We start from the raw sequence: 20381 nt of genomic DNA on the forward strand, positions 1-20381 counted from the left end.
CCCTAATTAATATTCAGACCTGCCAGAGCCTGGAAACGAGCATATCCATCCTTTCAGGCCGAGAGATTTTGTGTTTGGGTCCCTTTTCTCCCCAAGATGGAGAGGTCCAAACTGAGTTCTGTTAACCAAGGGAACCGCTCTACAGAAAAGGAAAGGAAGAAAAGGCAGACTTGACGTAAATCACAAGGTGCAAAAAAGATCCAGTGTGGGTAAATAAGTGCACAAAGGTTGCCAAGAAGCAGCTGTGGCTGAAGAAATGTCCCCTTACAGTCACGCTCCTCCTCCTTGGCACAGGCAGAGACGCTCTCATCCTTAGGACAACAATGAGAGAGGGTCATCGGAGTGCACAGGCTCAATTGATCGCATCACTGGCAGGTATTCTAATCTTTCAGACAAAAAATAGAGTGCTTGGCCTTTGGCACCACTGAAGGAAATAACAAACCTCAAAGAAGTGGACATCAGAAGATAGTAACATACTTTGTAAATGTTGTTCTTATGATACCAGTAATTAAGCAAACATTGATAAACATTGCCTGTAGTAGAAAACAGAATAACTGTTGAGTATTCCCCTAAAACAAAAGATGACTGTGGCCACATTCCCTTCAAATATTACATCTTACTTGGATTCGGCGTCAAGACATCGAAACATTCAAGGTTTTTTGCCACTAAAGAGTAGTTTGGAATAAATTCCACTTAAAGAGGCCTTTTAAATACATAAATATGAAAGCACAAACCTATGATTCTGATTGGGAGCTGATAGGACTGTATCCCAAAGAAATGTGGTACCTATAGTATACACATTCTGTTACATTTAGTTAAAGCTTGATTCTTTTTGCATGTGCTTGTTAGAGTTTTGGGAAGGCAAATGTAGACAGAAGATTCTAATCATCATTGTTGTTGTTGAACTGATCAAAAAGTGCGGAGTGTGTATGTATATAAATGTACAGTAAGAAAAGTTACTATGTTTATAAGCATCTTTCATCGGTCATTTCATGTGTACCTATTCCGGTTTTTTCAGTTTTCTCATATGGCTTTCATAAAAACAAAAAATAACTTCACACGCACCGTACAGTTTACAAAGACACCACCCCTGTAAGTGGTGGAGCGCTGACCACGCCTGTTCTCTGATGTGCAGGCTGAGTGCAGACCGTGAAGGCAGCATTAATGTGAGTCACATGACAGACCAGCTTCTGCGACTGATCTGATACACATAAAATAACCATGGTAAGCACTTTCCTAAACTGAATATTATTCTGTGCGCTTGCATGTTTCCTTCGAACGCTCGCCTGTGTCCAGTGTCGGTCAATGGAACAAGCAGTGTCGAGTGTCTACCTTAAACTGACCTAAAATCAGACTTGTATGTGAGTGCTGCCATGGCCTAACGCTTCTGAGGCAACGTTAGACAGCGGATAGCTCGGCTAACAAGCTACCTACTGCAAGCGAGTGGCTAGGTGTTCTACCTCATTTGTATTATTCGCATTACAATAACAGACCTAGCAAGCCCTGTGTTCGGCGTTACGTGTTGTGTCAGATGAGATGGTAGGTATAACCCCTGAGACTTCTAGGACAAAACAGGTGACGATTTGACAAGTGAGGCTAGCTGTTGTTAGCTTGCTCTTCCGCTTTGCTGTGTCATATTTCACTGAAGCTAAATGTTTTGGACTGAAATCGTTCCAGCGTTAACAAATAGGACTGGTGTTGGCTGTTAAGCACCAGCGTTGTACCCAACCTGCCACATACACTGTATATTATAAACATATTTCCGCAAATGCATATGCGCGGATATGTTTGGTGCGAACTTGCCTGCGCCACCCGCACATATTTAACGTTGGCTAGCTGAGTACATACCATTTGATCGTGCTCTAATGGGAATTGTAACTGAGAAGTGAAGTTGGGGGACTTACTTTGTACCAGCCAGGGTCCCGGAAATAGAGGCACTAATCATGTTTTACACAGGACATCGTCACTGTCAGTTAGAGCACTTCTGGTCTGAATCAGATGACAGAGCGACTGGAATTTGCCTGGTTAAACAATTGTGCAAACACTGAATAGATCTGTTAAATCCAATCCCAGGCAAGGTCTTCATTATATTAAACCCAGTAAGTTGCGTCGTATTGTGAATCTTGCTTCATAAAAATAACCGAATGATATGATGTTGTCAACATGTTCCCAACTCTGTAGTTATTGTAATTCAGTCCAGTCCGCTGAAGAAAAGTCCTCTGCAAAGTAATAGATACATCCTTTTCCAATTCAGAAGGGATGTTCATGTCTTTCTTGGTTCATTCTGCAAAATGATGTTAAGAATTGCTAGTAGATCCAGCACAGATTCATCTAAGTTGTATTTCCATTCTCCCCCTGTTATTTCAGCCGACCACACAGCAGTCTCCCCAGGACGAACAGGAGAAGCTTCTAGATGAAGCTGTGCAGGCTGTTAAGGTCCAGTCATTCCAGATGAAGCGATGCCTGGTAGGATGATTGCCATTTGTTGTAAATGTAATTGTTGTGTTGATAACTGTGTAAACCGTTATCACAGTATCGCACCGCTTGTGATGAGCTGACCTACCTGAAGAACCTATTTACTGAGGAAAAATACTGCCACACACTGCCACATATTTTCATACGTTTTCTACAGGAAAATGTCCTCTGCATCATGCATTACAGCTCAAGGAGAACATTTTTTTTATTTCATATATCAAGGGAATGTTTTGTTTGTTTTTTTTTTATGTTTTTTTTTATGAATCACTGCTCACATTTCAGATTTTTTTCCGTGATGAAATGGCCATTGTAATTCCCTAATGAAGTGAAACAAAATGGCATTTCAGTCTGATTACCAAGATACCTTTAAGAGGAAGCATATGTTCATGCTTTTCTTACACTACTAACTGCTGCTAGATCCCCTATTTTTTTAAAAACAAAAACTATCCAAAAAATTGGGAATGGTCATTGCGACCCTGCGTCGCTCACTGACCTGCATAGATCAAAAAGGATCTCGGTGGCCCTAAACTACGCTGTCAGAACTTTAATGAAATCAATTTACCACCCAACATTACACATTCTTTTTCACATCCAAAAAACATGGTCTGAGAGAATTCATATGTACAAATATGTGTACAAACACAAATATTGCATCGTTTGCTGCAATCCAAATTCAGAGACATAGCTGTTGTGTTTCATGATAAACAGAGTCTTTGTCTTTATTTACCTATAAAATACTATCAAATGAATGAGAGAGGAACACGGATGCTTTCATACAGGGAATGAGGCTGAGTGAATGCTCTGCTAAGTTTGCTCCTGTGAGAAACTTAAGAAAGAGGGAAAGTTTATTGGAAGAATGCTATACAACTCTCCAGAACACCGTTGTTCTGAAGGCTGACAGTGGAACAGCACCTTGGTATTGCTGTATTTCCACTGCATGGTACAGCTCGGTTCAACTTGACTCTCTTGAAACTATTCTTTTTTGTTTTTTCATGAGAAAAAGTTGTGCCTGGTACTTTTATTTGTGTCAAGGTTGCAACAAGCTGAGCTGATACTAAGTTGACTAATGGGCAGACCACTGAATAATCTGTGAGAAGTGTCACTAGAGTTGTCACTGGATCGTGTCCTGGCAACTGTACATAGGTCACTTGTGTAGTGCAGATGAGAATTGGTCAAACACCAGCTCCGACATAATATTTCATCGTTCTTTATTGCTTGCAAGCAAGAGTCACACGCCAGTGGAGCACCGATGTTGACTGAGGAGGGGCATGCTTTCCTCAGCTATGATAATTAGGAACAATACATTCAATTTGTAACAGTCACAAGAATACATCTGATCTCTTTCAAAACACCATTCCAATCATCTCCACCTCCATCTCATGATACACATACACTTCCTATACACTTCAACCATTTTTGTGTGTCATATGTCAACCTAAGATCAAAACACTTATACACCAAAGAGACTTCATCTTCAGGATGACTCCTTATCCAAGTTCCTTGATGTAAATGTTCACGGCACATAAGCCCACATACAATACATGAATACATCCATTCATACTCTGCAACCACATAGGTATCACAAGACGGAACTCATGTTGAAGCACAGCAACAATAAGATTTGAATTTAGCTTAAATAATAATGTTGTATCTGTTATTAAGTTTCATATGAAACACAATATAGCAAAATAAGAAGGGACATTTGAGAATTTCTCTCACAATTGTCACAGACATCCTGCACAGTTTGCTCCTCAATTTTTTATAATCTCTCAGCCAATTAAAAAAAATGTCAGCCTGCAAAATGTGGACCATAGATAAAGTGCAGAGGTTCCTCTGTTTGGTTACCAATGAAAGGATTTCAGAATGAACAGATATCTTCCATTGTTCCTATGTCTTTGTGTCACGTTGAAGATTTCAGGGCAGTTTCACAGCGTTGCTGTGATTTTCAGGTAGGAATCCTACCTTCATTAAGGGGATATCAGCTGCATTGGAAAACAAACTTGAGAAAAATATGATGCCAAAAGCACATCAAGCAGAGCTGAGCCATACAGTTCACTGGAAAGACAGTATAAGATGCTTCCTGTTGTGTGGCTCTTATTCATTCTGTGCAAACAATGAATACCTTTTTCAGTTGTTATACATACCAATGTTTTCAAAATGTTCCGTGTATAACTTGTTATGTATGTGATATAACTGATGTCAGGAGAAAAAAAAATATATTTCTTGGATATTGAAATATTGTGTGTGATTATTTTGCATGTTTATAGTTTGACTGTGTTGTGTGGTCCGCAGGACAAGAGCAAACTGATGGATGCTCTGAAGCATGCATCTAATATGCTGGGTGAGCTGAGGACCTCCATGCTTTCTCCAAAGAGCTACTATGAGCTCTGTATCCTTTATAGTTGGCGGGTTTACATGTTTGACATTGCACTAAGAAAGATACAAGGCTATGCAATGGTACATTTTAATTTACTTCACATTTCAGATTTTTTTGGTATATGTTTTAAAAAACTTGTCATGGACAGTCAGAAAAGCATCTGAGTACTTCAGATTTGATGAACAGCCTGGTACAGGTTTAAAACGCTTATGTCAGTCTTTTCAAAGCTATGTTTTTGTTTATAGATGATTCAAGATGGGTTTGCACCGTTCCTTAACAGTCTTTTACAGATATGGCCATCTCTGACGAACTCCACTACCTAGAGGTTTATCTGACTGATGAGTTTGCAAAGGGACGCAAGGTGGCAGATCTCTATGAACTGGTCCAATATGCAGGCAACATAATTCCCAGACTGTAAGTATCACCTGAAACTATACTGTAATTAAACAGGGAGAACTTTTGCAGTGTTTATACATTTAACATTTACATTTGTCTCAAGCACACTGAATCTGACATGAAACAATGATCATGAGGGTTGAGCACTGACGAGGGTGGTGGCTGGTGATTTTACCTGGATGTGGCTAAAGTTTTTCAGCAGCCTTTTGTCTGTACAGGAAGTTACAGGAAGTTACAGGAAGTTACAGAAATTGATCTGTTAGATTGGTTCTTGACTCCAATTTTACATACATTTTCTAGTAAACAGCGACGACATCATCCACATCGTATCGTTTTGCTGCTGTACATAAATCATCTAAGCAAACATGTTTTTTAACAAACATAGTCCATAGACATAGTCCAACAAAGGGGAAACAAATACATGACTAGCTCTCATAATGTTATTGATCTGTCAGATATTCAAACAGTCAAGGATCTCCAGGGTCTTATTCTCTCGTGTTGTACTTTTCCACAGTGGTTTGGTTGCAGCATCCTCCCAACTCTGATCAGCCTCAAAAATTCCAACATGCTATTCTATTTTCTGCAATCAGGAGTCGTAAATATTTTACCTGAGATTTTGTTAAGAAACAAACAGTTTTATTGCATCACAGATGAGATGCACATATTTTTTGGGTTAACATCCTTTTCAGTGAGAAACTGTTCAAACAGTCTTAGTTAATGGTAAGGTAATGTAATGCTTAATGGTCCTCTTTTGTCTTTATCTCATCATATCCTAAAATCTTTTTTTCCCTTCTAATTAGATCCCAGTATAGGTCACAGAGAGCAGGGGGGACAGTAGGCTAATGCTTAAAAGCTAAGGCTCCAGATATGCCTGTCCCTTTTTTAAAAAAAAAAATGTTTTTCATGTAATTTTTCTTTTGTTTCTTCTGGAGGGTATGAGAGGGTCTTGCTGCCTTTTCATTATAAGCTGATTTATTGAAGTATTTAGAAACTTCCTTTCAGACCAAGCTTTTGTCCCTTTCTCCACAGCTATCTGCTCATCACAGTGGGTGTGGTGTATGTTCGCTCCTTCCCCCAGTCTCGTAAGGACATTCTGAAGGACCTGGTTGAGATGTGTCGTGGTGTTCAGCACCCACTCAGAGGCCTCTTCCTCAGAAACTACCTGCTACAGTGCACCCGAAACATACTGCCAGATGATGGAGAGCAGCCAGAGTAAGCAAGTTCAACTTTTTTTTCTTTACGTCTCTCATTTATGCCATTTTTTTAACACATTACTAGGTGGCTTGTCAATAAGGGGCTCTAGGGTGCCGGCCCACATGAAGAATAATCATGTAGACCTTAATTGATTAAGACATTATATTAAGAGTATCCTCAATATTATACAGTTAGTGAGTAACATGTATAATCTGCGATGAAAACGTATATAAAATGTTCTAAGTTGTGTTAAGTTACTGAGAGGTGACTTTCACCACCCTGAAGCCATGATAAACAGTGTGCAAAGGAGTTGACATAGGAACAGATGATGTAGAAGTTCGTAGAGAGTCGGAGGAGCCTTCTATGATAGTGACGAGAATAGATTGAAATGAAGAAAGAAAGTTCAGTTAGTTGCTGACTACAACACCATTTTAGAGGAGAACACTGCAGGAAAAGCTTACAGTGAAAGAGCTCGGACCAGGCAACAGCACAATAAAACAACAAGCGCAAGACAGAGGAAGACGGTACACCCTGTCTTTTTCATGAGGCCCGTTTGCTAAGAAGTCGTGGCTAACTGGCAGTAGTAAGATTGGCACTTTGTTTTGCTTTCCCTGCCTCCTTCTTCAAACAGCAGGAACCTAACCAGCATGGATCAGTCAATCTGTCAACTGATTATTTTTGCAGAAAAAGTGAAAAGACGTGAACAAGCTAATAGCCACATGGAAAATGCCGTGTGTCTTGGCATGTTAGAGGTAATATTCCTACTCAGCTTGATGAGGGCTACAGGATAGAGATCTGAAGACAACGAGCAGGTTGACCAAAACAGGCACATCTTGTCTAAAAAAATACGCTGTGTAAAGTTCTGTGGTGCGATTGAGCTCACCTGCATGGCCATGATGAAAATGTAAGCTCAGAAAATCCAGGTGTTTTCAGAGGTCTGGTGGGTTTGTAGCATCACTAGATGCAGGAGTAAAAGAACATCTGCAGAGAGCTACTGTGTTTAAAATAACATATAAGAGTACAGAGAGAACTGTCAGTTTTGAGAGAGCACATCGTTGAAGAAATCAGGAGTGCTGTCTTTGTTTTAAGTCATTTAAGTCGTTTTTCAAGCTAAAATATCAAACACCTGCTGTTTCCAGCTTCTTGACTGTAATTTTTTGCTGCTGTTCTTCTCGTCATTTATGATCGTATTTCGGTTTTGGACTGATAGTTTGACAAGCAGGGCTGTGGGTGTTTGTAAATAGAATTAATAAAAGATGCTTATAAAACTTATTGAGTTTTCAAACCATATCAGATAAACATTTCTGTTCCAAGCAGAGTATTTTAATTTTAATTTATTAAGATAGACTGGTCTGATGGACTAATAGGGTGCGTTGTCACATCCTACTGGTTACAGTGCATCTGAGATATTACTTTTGCATACCACTGGAGCAGGAGTGTAATAATAATAATAATAATAATAATAACGATTGTAATAGACAGTTGGAGTTCTAAGTTCAGCAGTAGAGTTCTAAGCTGGTGAGTTGTTGATGGGTGCTTGTTTCATATTGTAATTAACATTTAGACATGAGGTTAATATCAAGCTTCGCATTTTACTGTGACCCTGTACTAAAAGTGTAGTCTTACTCCACAGGGGATCAGAGGAAATGACCGGTGATATCAACGACTCCATTGACTTTGTCCTTCTGAACTTTGCTGAAATGAACAAGTTATGGGTTCGAATGCAGCATCAGGGTCACAGCCGAGACAGAGAGAAGAGAGAAAAGGAGCGACAAGAACTCAGGATCCTGGTGGGAACTAACCTCGTTCGCCTCAGCCAGCTGGAGGGTGTCAACGTGGACAAGTACAAACAGGTGTGTGTTTGTGTGTGTCTGTTGTTACCAATTAGATTCATTTGTCATGGCAACACTTCTCTGCAGTGATATAGATTCTTTTGGCACTCATTTCTTCAAGTAGTCTAAATAAGACGAGAATTCCAGTTTATAGTGATTTGTTTTATTTAGTAGCTGATTGAAATTCATGTTATAATCAGTACATGAATGAATGATCGATGAGAAAGCTATGCTTAAGAGTCCCCTCAAAAAATGTGCACCTTTTTTAATTTGTTGAGTTAGAGGAAGCTTTATGAAATGCTGTTTACAACAAATTCTTTATTATTATCGGCTTTTTCTAAATTAAACCTGAAGTGTAATACATCTGGGTTTTTTTTTTGTTAATTTATGTTAATTTCGTAAGCATGATAGCTTCCTCTATGTTATTTCCTTCCTACTGCGTATGTCTGTTGTCAGTTGGTCCCTGCATGTTGATGTACCTCTTTTATTCAGTATTCAAGCAGCATTTATTTATTTATTTATTTATTTTCACCCTTGTCCTTTTGTCTGTCGGTTGGTTCGCTGGTTGGTCTGTCAGCAGTATTACACAAAAACTACTCAAAAGATTTAAATTGGGAAGGGGACAGATCCACTGATTTTTTTTCTCACTTTCAGTAACACTGTGAGACATTTTTGTTGATTTCTTAGGTCATAATGCATGGATCTTGATTAAAAAAAAAAATAAAAATTTGGAACTCTGGTATTTGAGTGAGATCAAACGCAACTGTTGGGCCTTGGTGAAGTTTTGCGCTCTACTGGGTGTGACTCTAGTTTGCAACATTTGACATGTCAGTCTTTCCTCTTTATTTCTCTCCACAGGTTGTTCTTTCTGGAGTGCTGGAGCAGGTTGTGAACTGCAGAGACTCGTTGGCTCAGGAGTATCTAATGGAGTGCATCATTCAGGTAGATACTTGGACACATCAATACAATCTGTTGGATTAGTGTCAGACCAAACTTGACCATTAATTCATGTAGACTGGTATCCAGTCTAATTTTTATTTAATTAATTTAATTAAAAACATTTCAAAACCTGTTTTTGTTTTGTAAGGTCTTCCCAGATGAGTTCCATCTTCAGACCCTTAACCCATTCCTGCGGTCCTGTGCTGAGCTCCATCAACACGTCAATGTCAAGAACATCATAATTGCCCTCATTGACAGGTACAATTGAATTCACTGTAAATTTGCATACATATGGAATGAGGATTTCAGTTACATGTTAGTATTTTGGGGGTTATTATTTGGGGTTTAAATTGAATTAGCTGATTAACTGATCAGAGCAGTTAAGTGTTCATGTTGTCGATAGAGTCCTTGAATTTAACCAGATCATTCGCTCCATGTACAGTGGACAGAATAACTGGATCCATTCTATAAAAAGGAAAAATAACCTATGTTAACATAGTAACTAAGAAGTTCTGTTTTTGATTTCCAGACTTGCTCTGTTTGCCCATCGAGAAGACGGCCCTGGTATTCCAGCTGAGATCAAACTCTTTGACATCTTCTCTCAGCAAGTGGCCACTGTCATTCAAGTAGGTCACATTACAGGTTAATGTTTGTTGTCAGAAGTCCAGATTTGGGTCAGAGAAAGGTCTGGATCGTATTCCAACACTTTTTTTGCCAAAAAGGCCTTTTCAGTACTAATTGTACTAAACATACTCAGGAAAAAGGACGAGCAGAATCTTTTTCAAAAGAGTTTTGTCAAGTCAGCAACATCAGCAAACTTGTCCAAGTTCTGGAACCTAACTGAATTCAGACCACTGAGGCTCTCTTTATATACCCAGTGAGACTCCTGTACTCTCCACCTATAATTCTTATCATCCACCTATCAGAAGCCCTTTAACTGATGATCGGTGATGACAAATACCCAGTGACTTTCCCAGCTGCTGACTTCAGTGCTCATTTCTTGACTTTGAAGTTTGCATTTCTGGATGATGGCTTTGTTAAACTGGATCAGCAGCACCTCTAGAAGTTTTTCAGCTTTCATTCATTTCATCAAGCTATACTTCCCAGCCATGGTGATTTCAAATTGAAGTTTCAAACAAACTTTTCAAACATCAAAGTGATATTTTCATTCTTTGATTCCTCCTTCAGTCTCGCCAGGACATGCCATCAGAGGACGTGGTCTCTCTTCAGGTCTCTCTCATCAATTTGGCCATGAAATGTTATCCTGATCGTGTGGACTATGTAGATAAGGTCCTGGAGGGCACCGTGGAGATATTCAACAAGCTCAACTTGGAACAGTAAGAACGGAACATCCTGACACACTACACACTAGCCCTTTTCACACAGAGATTCTGCAATATCGCGGCAACGGAGGCATGCATCTTCAGCGCTTTTGTATTTTCACAATGAACCAAGAAGCTCTAGCATTAAGCTGCTACAATGTGTCACTTCACACATCATACCAGCATTGCGGAACCAAAAGAGACATGACAGTACACATCGTTTTCACCCTGGTTTCCACCTGAACATTATGAAAATGTATGACTGTTGATAATCACAAGTATGCAGTTATAATGTGCTATGATTGAGACCCCGACCTACCATGCATTGTGGAAAGTGATAAAGATATGTTTTTTGGTCCAAATTACATCACATAATCGTCATCAGTATATAGCGGACCATGTGTTACTCCTGTTTTCCGGGGGGAAGTTCGGTCGCGAGTGCTGGCCCTCGCAGACTTTTCCTCATTAAATGTGGCGCTTTAATTTCTGTTGCCAGAGAAAGTAAGTACAACAACATAATCATGGATAAGCAAAACAAAACTGTCCCCCTCCCTCTGCCTCTGTAACTTTCACACAGACAGCGAGTTGGAATATGACCGCAAGATTCTCGCCCTTAAAGGGCAGTGTGAAAGGGGCTACTGAGGTTTATGGAACACTGTCTTTTTGGTCTGTGCTGAGTGGTCAAAGCATGCAAAATGTATTTGTGTACAAAGCACTGAGTCTCCAAATAACTGGAGATTAACTGGAAGGTGGAAGATTTTTCTCCATGCAAACTTTTCCATCTCAAATATGATCATAGACCAGGTAGAACAGAGAGTCTCCTGAATATAATCTTTGCCTTGCTTGCTCCGTCTTCTGTGTCTCACTTTGACCCTTTCCTTTTCCTCCCTGTAGCATAGCAACAAGCAGCGCAGTGTCAAAGGAACTTACTCGACTGTTGAAGATCCCCGTGGATACCTATAACAACATCCTAACGGTGCTGCAGCTCAAGCACTTCCCACCGCTCTTCGAGTACTTTGACTACGAGTCACGCAAGAGCATGAGTTGCTACGTGCTGAGCAACACGCTAGACTACAACACTACCATCGTGGGACAGGAACAGGTTGGATTCCTAGTTACCACTTTAGCACAATGTTTTCTTTTTGTTAGTTTTTTTGTTGGTTTAAATCTTGCACATAATCTATCAGCGAATGCAGCACCAACTGGTATCACCAGACTATAATTGGATGATTACGCAAGATTCTGATTGCTTACACACTGGTAACATTTGTACTTCTACAGGATTTGTGCCTAGCAGTAAAACAACTACCATGGTGTGGTAAAGGCCAGTAAACACTTGGTTAAACATCATAGTTACAGTTGGGGAGGGGGGGAAAAACAGCATACGTTATTGGTTTGTACAGCAGAGCTACATCAATTAGGCAATCAGGAGAAAATAAGTTGTCCACTATTTTGCTGATTAATCTTTTCTGCCATTTTTCCAGCAAAAATGTCAAACAGAATTTGTTGCTTTTCTTTGTCATTTATGATAATAGATAAAGAGTGTTTGGGTATTCTTTTGTAGTTTTTGGCAGTTTTCACAATTCTATAGACTAACGGTTCATTGTTAAATTCTGAAAGTAATAAGGAGATAAGTAAATATTGAAAAGTAAATGTACATTGCAGCCCTACATTAAAGATAGAAGTGTTACTCATCCATTCACCACCCTCACCCACCAATCACTGGCACTAACATAGGCAGTGGACATAAATTAACGCTTGCGCTTAAGCTGTATTTATGATTAATGCTTGACTCAGGAAATTACAGTAATGGGAGTCCCACCACAGATAAACATGGCGTAGGTTTATATTTTTAAGGTAGCATTAGATTTCACCCTAGAAACACTAGGAGGCTGTGCCCTCTTTTGAGCATGTTTCTCACAGTAACGTCTCTCTTTGCAGTGGAGATGGTTTTGCCAGATGTGTCACTGAAAAGATCAAGACTACTCAGTCTTTCTCCACTCAGTCAAATTCTGGAGAAAAGTGTGTCAAGTCTAAACTCGTCCCTCCATCCCTGGTTTCTCTAGGTGGACGCCATCTTGAACTTGGTATCCACACTGATACAGGACCAGCCAGACCAACCTGCTGACGATCCTGATCCCGAAGATTTTGCTGAGGAGCAGAGCCTTGTTGGTCGTTTCATCCATCTGCTCCACTCTGAAGATCCTGATCAACAGTACCTTGTGGGTCCTTTTCTAGACATTAAAGGAGCGTACTAGAGATTTTGCACATGTATTTCACGTGCCAGATATAGCATGTATTGCTTTAACCATACTTCATATTACTGCTGAGTATCTAATCATGCTGTAGTGTTTACTTTTTAAATATACTTACCACCCTGGCTAAAGGTATGACATAAAGTACAGTACGCTTTGGAAAATGATAACCCATTTGGAATTGTCATGATTTTTATGTGACTTTGTGGTTGGTGGCTATAGTGTCAATGTTGTCATATATTTGGTTCATTGATATTGACTTTGTGATTTGTGGTCAGATTCTGAACACAGCCCGGAAACACTTTGGTGCGGGTGGAAACCAAAGGATTCGTTACACACTCCCTCCTCTGGTGTTCGCAGCCTACCAGCTGGCCTTCAGATACAAGGAGAACTCCTCACTGGTGTGCAAGCATTTCTATTCACCACATTTCAAATGCTGTATTTCTGCTTTTGTTTATCCTATTTTAACATTCATACAAAATCTGTTTTCCATCAGGATGACAAGTGGGAAAAGAAGTGCCAGAAGATCTTTTCCTTCGCTCACCAGACCATCAGTGCACTTATCAAGGCTGAGCTTGCGGAGCTGCCTCTGCGACTCTTCCTTCAGGGGGCACTTGCTGCAGGCGAGATTGGCTTTGAGAACCACGAGACTGTAGCATATGAGTTCATGTCACAGGTAGGATGTTTGATAAAATTGTCAGTTTTTTGAATCCCTTATAAGCAATTATATCTACAAAGGCTATATAGTGAAAGAAGCACATTTTTGGTCAAATAAGATTTATTAAAGTACAGGGGTAAAAGTGTCACAAGTTACTATTGTGAATCCTCTAGATAAAGGGATTGTTTGGGTCTTTTTGATGTGGGATTGTACGAGGTAATTATCCCTGGTATATGACCCTCAGTTTTTCCCTCTGTGGAGAGGCAACACATAGCGCCAGCAGGAAGAAGGGCAGAAACAGAAACCTGATTCGGTTTACGGCAATACAATGCCCTGCTTCGTGTTAGCAGTAGCTGAGCAGACCGGTCATTTAGTGCAGGTAATACACTGACTAGATATAAGTGCCGCATACAACCCCACATCAGAAGACCCGAACGATCTCTTCAAAAATGGCATTTGTCATTTGTCAGTGTCTTTTTTCTGCTGTCTTTTAAGATTCATGCAAGAGTTAAAGGAGCAATTTGTAACGTATGACCAGTGTTGTAGTTCATTTTTTGAATGTTTTAAACTAACATTATCAACATAATACTCAACATTGTTGATTGTTGTCAGTTATATACTGTATACTGTTGCCCAGGACCATTAGGCACAGACATTATTTTAGATTTTCTGTGCAAAACAGAATTTGTGATGTTAGTTCATAAAAATAAGTTATACAGTGCAAGTTGAGGGCAGGAGCATTAAAAATTGGCCGACGAATCCAGACTAGAAGAAGTTTTGAAATTTTGACAGAGGCAACCATGGTGATTGGATTTTTAAATATGTTCCTGTTGTATTTCTCTTTCCCTCCTTTCCCGCCAACCATATCTCGCCCATTAATACGTTCCCTATACCAGGCCTTCTCTCTGTACGAGGATGAGATCAGCGACTCCAAAGCTCAGTTGGCAGCCATCACTCTGATCATTGGAACTTTCGAGCGAATGCGATGTTTCAGCGAGGAAAACCACGAGCCGCTGAGGACTCAGTGTGCGCTGGCTGCTTCCAAGCTCCTGAAAAAGCCTGACCAGTGCAGAGCCGTCAGTATCTGCGCCCATCTCTTTTGGTCTGGTCGCAGCACCGACAAAAATGGTGAAGAGGTGCGTTGAATTGTTTCATTTTGGGTTTCAGAAAAGGGAACAAAAATAGTGTGTTTGTACATACCATCACTCTGAGTAAAGATAGTTGATGTCATGGTGTCCACACCAGCTGTATCTTGGAAACCATGAGGAGTACACTTGCAACCTGTAATTTATTATTATAATTTATTCAATCAATGAGTAACACAGTTAAACTAGTATTTTTGGTGCATTTACTGCCAGTTTATATCAAAGACATACCACAGGAGACAGAAAATGAGTGGATTGGTCTGCCACATTTCATTGTTGTTACCACAGCTGTCATTGCTAACTATTGATTTTGCATCTTCAGATCCGTGATGGTAAGCGGGTGATGGAATGTCTAAAGAAAGCTCTGAAGATTGCCAACCAGTGCATGGACCCATCGCTGCAAGTCCAGCTTTTCATTGAAATCCTCAACAGATATGTCTGCTTCTATGAGAGGGAAAATGATGCGGTAAGACACCATACATGTCAAATTTATAAATGGGTAAAGACCCCTGTACCAACTGTGAGACAGGGAAAGGTTTGCTGTTGCAGTGACCATTACACATAGAGTTACAGATTTATATTCATAATGATTACATCTAAGGTGAGTTTAACTGTTGTGTGGAGTTTTTCCTTACAACATTTGGAAAGATGGTTTGAAGAAAAAAAAAGAAAGTAATTTTCCATTGTTTACGTCAATGCTTTCGTGCTTGTAGTCTTCTTCATTGCATTTTGTAGGTGCATTACTACATTACCGGCATCAACTAGAGTTGCACGGTACCCCGCGGTGCCCAATCCTAACAGTTCCTACTATACTAGAAATTCTACACAACGGTACTACCGTGGATAACTATACTACCGGTGCAAGTTTCTGCTACATAGCGGCCGCTTCTACTCTCCTCCCGGCTTCTCACTGCATGCTACTCCCTTGTAAACAAACCCACATGCTAACTACTGCAACCGAACTACACAGCTGCTGAATGATTGGCTGTTTGCCTGTTACTGGTGACGTCCGGGGATATGATAGGCTGTTTACGCACGCTGGGTCCGCCCGTCTCTTAGCTGATTGGCTGTTCGTGTGTTTCTGCCGGCAAGAACGAACTCCATGAAGACAGCTCCGTTTCGATAGAAAGTCGTCGTCAGTGGCACCACTAATTTTGCTCAAAAAAACAAACTCCAAAAGTCACATTTGGAACTATTTTAGCTTTAAACAAGGCACAGATGGTAAAGCAATAGACGATGGCCGTCCGCTGTGCAGGCGCTGCCACCAAGCTGTAGGAGCCAAAGGAGGGAACACACCCAACCTCATAAAACACCTGCAGTGTTGTCACCCAGATTTATATGTCGAATAACAGGTTAGTATGACCTGTTTATTTTGTCAATGGCTAATATTAGGCTATATGCTCTGTGTACAGGCTGAGGAATGAAGAGTTAAAGGATGTCAAAGTATAAAGCACCTAGAAAATGCATAAAAATATAGTTTTCACAGGGAATCAGTTCCTGTTTATTGTATTTTGTCCTCTATGGTTTATTATGTTGGAGAAGAAGCATTATTGTCAAATATATATTTAAGACAGTGGATTTGTTATCCTAAGTTGATTATTTATATTAGTTAAACATAAATTAATGTGCAAAGGAAACTGAATGATTATTTAATGTCAACCATATAAAGTAGAAGTATTTAAATAATTTATAAAATAAGTATTTATAACTTGTACAAATACATTGCAGTTCATAAAAATAATAATAATAAAAAAAGGCTGCAGTATCGCGATAATACCCGGAACCGTGATACTTTGTCTGGTATAGTATCGTTGGTATCGTGACAACTCTAGCATTAACTATTCTGCAGGATCGGGATCGAGGCCAATATGGGCATTTTTCCACTGATCGGGGATCGGCAATTTTGAACGTGGACTCAAGGCCGATTTTTTTTTTTACGTGCTACGAGCTATCAAGTCCCTGTATAACCAAAGTGGGAGCTGTGTCTGTACACTCAGCACAAAGTCGAATAAGTTTCCAGTGGGTATTGGACTTAGCCAGGGCTGTGCCTTGTCCCCGATCTGGTTTGTTAACAATTGACAGGAAAGTGGCACATGAGAGTGACAGGCAGTTTGGTGCGGCGTCAACAGTACACCGGACCGTCGTGGTGAAGAGGGAGCTGCAAGGCAAAGGTTTCGATTTACCAGTCCGTACTGACGCTCAACTGTTGTCATGAGCTGTCAATAGTGACTTAAAAAGCAAGATCGCGGTTACAAGCGGCCAAAATAAGTGTCTTCCGTAGCCAGCAAGCAACAGACTGCACCAAGGGTGTGTATGTCTGTATGTTTGAAATCAGTATGGGCAGAATAGGATGTGTGTTACGTGACTCTCTCCTCCAGAGTTGGCCAGTGGGAGTAGGGGGGCTGAGCCGAGCCGATTTTTTTTGTTAAAAGTTGGATATTTTCAATGCAGTCTTTGCATTGTCTTTCTCCTTGCATTGACTTTGTGTGTAATCAAGAAATTTGCTTCACTCTCTGTAGTAACACACAAAAGAGTAAGCATTCTTATGTGGCTGCACTCATATGAAGCCAACATAATTTGTAACCTTTAACATACACTACAAACAGGAATTCTACATTGTGCCTCTTCTTCTGCTCATCCAGGTGACTGTCCAAGTATTAAACCAGCTGATCCAAAAGATCAGGGAAGATCTCCCCAACCTGGAGGCCAGCGAGGAAACAGAGCAGATCAACAAACACTTCCACAACACACTGGAGCATCTCCGCCTGCAGAGAGAATCCCCGGAGTCCGAGGGCCCCGCCTATGAGGGCCTTGTCCTTTAAAACAGTCGCAGGTTGGGGGGATGTGAAGCCCATCAATAGATTTTCACTATATTATGAATATACAACTGCACACACAAATGCCATCCTGTAGGCCAGGAATAAAAATAAATGTCAAGAAGAGCTAAAAAGAACTCACTCCTTCATTTTACTATTGTTCATTTTCCTGCATCATCATCTCCTCACTGTCCCTCACTAGCAGAAATGTTTTCTGCAGCAGGTCGGAGGTGTTACATCCAAGTGTGCCAGAAATCCTGCACAAGTCTTAGGCACCATTCCTCTTCAGAATTCCTACTTGACCAATTTGTCTTTAACCTGTATCATATTATCGTCAATAGTAGACTGCTGTTGTAGGTGTATCCACTGAGCCATCGACCCCTCACTTGTTCACATCTTTCCATATTGAGAAGTGAATGTATTAGTTGAGTGTATAAAGGCTACAGAATCAAGTAGTGGTATTACAGCTTTGTTACATACAAGCTAGTTTCCAGTCCTGAATTATCAATAACTCTGCTGTTCTTTACGATGGGACCACCCAAACTGAAGACCAGACAAATGGAAGCACATGCAAAGTTTGGCCCCGCAGGGATGATGCAAAATGTTGTTCCCGATAAATGTTTAAGAGCAGAGCATCTTCTCATCGTGTTTCATCCAGACTTTGACTGTATGAACTTGAGTTAGGGCAGTTACTAACTGTGAAGCAATTTTGCATGATCCTCAATCCTCCAGCCATCCCAGCTGGGTTGCAAAGAAATGACAAATGGCCTCACTAATCCAGTAGTTTTGTAGGTTGCAAAAATTGTCATACTTAAGCTCATACATGAGTAGAGCTTCTTTTTAATAGTGTGAGATTTGTCTCAGACTCCATATTTCATGTGTTGGTTTATTTCTGGACTTCTCACCAGTGTTTTAACACATTCAGAACTGCAGCATGTGATGGCATGCTTAGTGTGCTTGTACCATAAGGCCTGGTTTTCAGTTTATTCTATATGGATCCCACCAACTTCGGTTACTAAATTTGTCCTATTTCTGTCCATCAATGAAACCCTGTTACTTGGTGACACGTTCCTTACAGATCAAACTGTTGTGGAGGGTGTGCAGTGATTCCTCAGGATTGTATGCTAGTTGACAAGTTGCCATACTGAGTACCTAAAGATGTACAAGTTCGGTTTTGGAGTTGTTTGCTGCAGCAGCGGACACTGTCTGCTAATCTCTCTTTCTTAACTATTATTGTTGATTTTTTTTGGAGAGAGTATTGAATGATTTCTTTCCCCTTTCTGTATCTGTATGTAAACCCACTTGTAAATCAGATAAGGAAAAATGCAGATTAAATATCAATTATCATTGTCATTTGCTGAAATAAAATTGAAATTAACAATATCTACATTGTGTTTATTTTACACACAGAATATGAATATGATAAAATGTATATTAATATATGGTGACTGTCAATTGTGTTTTATTATTTTATCCAACAAGACTCAAATTCGATGAAAATAATCAAGTCAGAAAATAGTCTAGGCATCTTTTAATGAGCTTGATTACCATTTTAGGTAGAAATGGCTGATTTTTAATTGAATATCTTTTTAGGTAAAGTGTACACAGGACCATTTTCAGCACGGCTGAAAACAGGAACTGATTAAAGAAGCAATAAATTTGTCTTTTTGGCTAGTTGAGTATCTGGAGCATCAGCATTTGTGGATTTGATAATGGTCTCAAAATGCCCAGAAAAAAATATTGAACGAAAACTCTCTTCTGAAACTTGTCATTTTATTCTTTTTATCTGAAATGAAGGCTATTCCATGTGAGAAATTACCAAGAAACTTAAGATCTCATACAACCACTTCTTTCAAAGAAAAGTGCAAATTGGCTCTTAACAGAACAGAAAGACAAGTGGGAGACCCCCCATAACTGAGCAGGAGGACAAGTACATCAAAGTCTCGAATCTGAGAAACCGATGCCTCACAAGTCCTCTACCAGCAGCTTCATTAAATGGTACCTGCAAAGTCTCAGCGTCATCTGTGAAGAGGCAACTGTAGGATGCTGGCCTTCTAGGCAGAGTAGCACAGATAAATCCTTATCTTAGACTGACTAATAAAAGGGAAAGATTAAGTTGGGAAACACATTGGACAGAGTAAGACTTGAAAAGGCGTTATGGACGAACCAAAGTCAGCTGGGTGAGGAAATGTGATGGTCTGGGGTTGCTTTGGTGCTGGTATCATAGGAGATTTGTATAGGGTTAAAGAAATATAAGGATGGCTGTCTCTCCATTTTGCAACATCATGGCTTACCCTTTGGATGGCACTTGATTGGAGCCATCTTCATCCTACAACAGGATAATGACCCAAAGAAAAGCTCCAAACTATGAAGATCTATTTGTGGAAGAAGCTCTCAGCTGGTGTTCTGTCCAAGACATTCACTGGATGTCAACTCTGTTGAGCTGATGTAGCTTGACTGTATGGTATGAAGTGCCCATCAAGCCAAGGTGACTTTTTTTGGGAGAGCCTAAGTCTTTGAGTGATGTTAATCCTCAAGTGTTTCCCAATTTTTTGCGACATGAAACTTTGCACATAAGCATATGATTCCCAAAATATCCAAACCAGAAAGTTAAACATACTCCTGGACAAAATCTTAAGACCGGGGGAAAAATTATAATTACGTTGGTGGATAGTTACCAGGTCCTAAGTAGAGCTTGAAAATGCAAAAAGAAAAAAACAGAAGCAAGAGACAAAAAACATAAAGGAGGCAATTATTGAAAACTGCATTTGAACTCAAACAGGCTGTTCATCAGCTGATCAAAAGTTTAAGACCATAAGCCCAAAAATATAGAACTAAAAGTGTCAAAAAAGGAGTAGCCACACTTCAATAAATTGTTTAGGCAGTGTACGCCTTTTTGTTGAGTTACTTGCCCCAAACTTTTGTTAAGCCATGTGTGTAGCAAAACATTGGTTTAAGCAGTCAATAAATGG

General features: G+C 40.0%; 1 protein-coding gene and 1 long non-coding RNA gene across 2 annotated transcripts; one reads left to right on the top strand and one right to left on the bottom strand.

The window, feature by feature from the left end:
* LOC115579852 (uncharacterized) lies at positions 1 to 1999 on the bottom strand. The gene is made up of 3 exons (XR_003983751.1): positions 1905 to 1999; positions 269 to 311; positions 1 to 139 (listed from the first exon to the last, which is right to left on the bottom strand). It is a non-coding gene; the product is annotated as an uncharacterized LOC115579852 (long non-coding RNA).
* Positions 1089 to 18792, top strand: vps35 (VPS35 retromer complex component). Its single transcript, XM_030413547.1, has 17 exons — positions 1089 to 1224; positions 2368 to 2466; positions 4768 to 4864; positions 5143 to 5266; positions 6278 to 6460; positions 8076 to 8295; positions 9133 to 9216; positions 9362 to 9471; positions 9743 to 9839; positions 10402 to 10550; positions 11430 to 11637; positions 12602 to 12757; positions 13069 to 13191; positions 13287 to 13466; positions 14345 to 14584; positions 14916 to 15059; positions 17236 to 18792. The coding sequence occupies exons 1-17, from the start codon at positions 1222 to 1224 to the stop codon at positions 17413 to 17415; spliced, it is 2397 nt and encodes a 798-aa protein (XP_030269407.1). The 5' UTR covers positions 1089 to 1221; the 3' UTR covers positions 17416 to 18792.
* The last annotated feature ends 1589 nt before the right edge of the window (positions 18793 to 20381 follow it).

This window comes from Sparus aurata, chromosome 4, assembly GCF_900880675.1.
Source record: "Sparus aurata chromosome 4, fSpaAur1.1, whole genome shotgun sequence".
In the NCBI taxonomy this organism is placed as follows: Eukaryota; Metazoa; Chordata; class Actinopteri; order Spariformes; family Sparidae; genus Sparus; species Sparus aurata.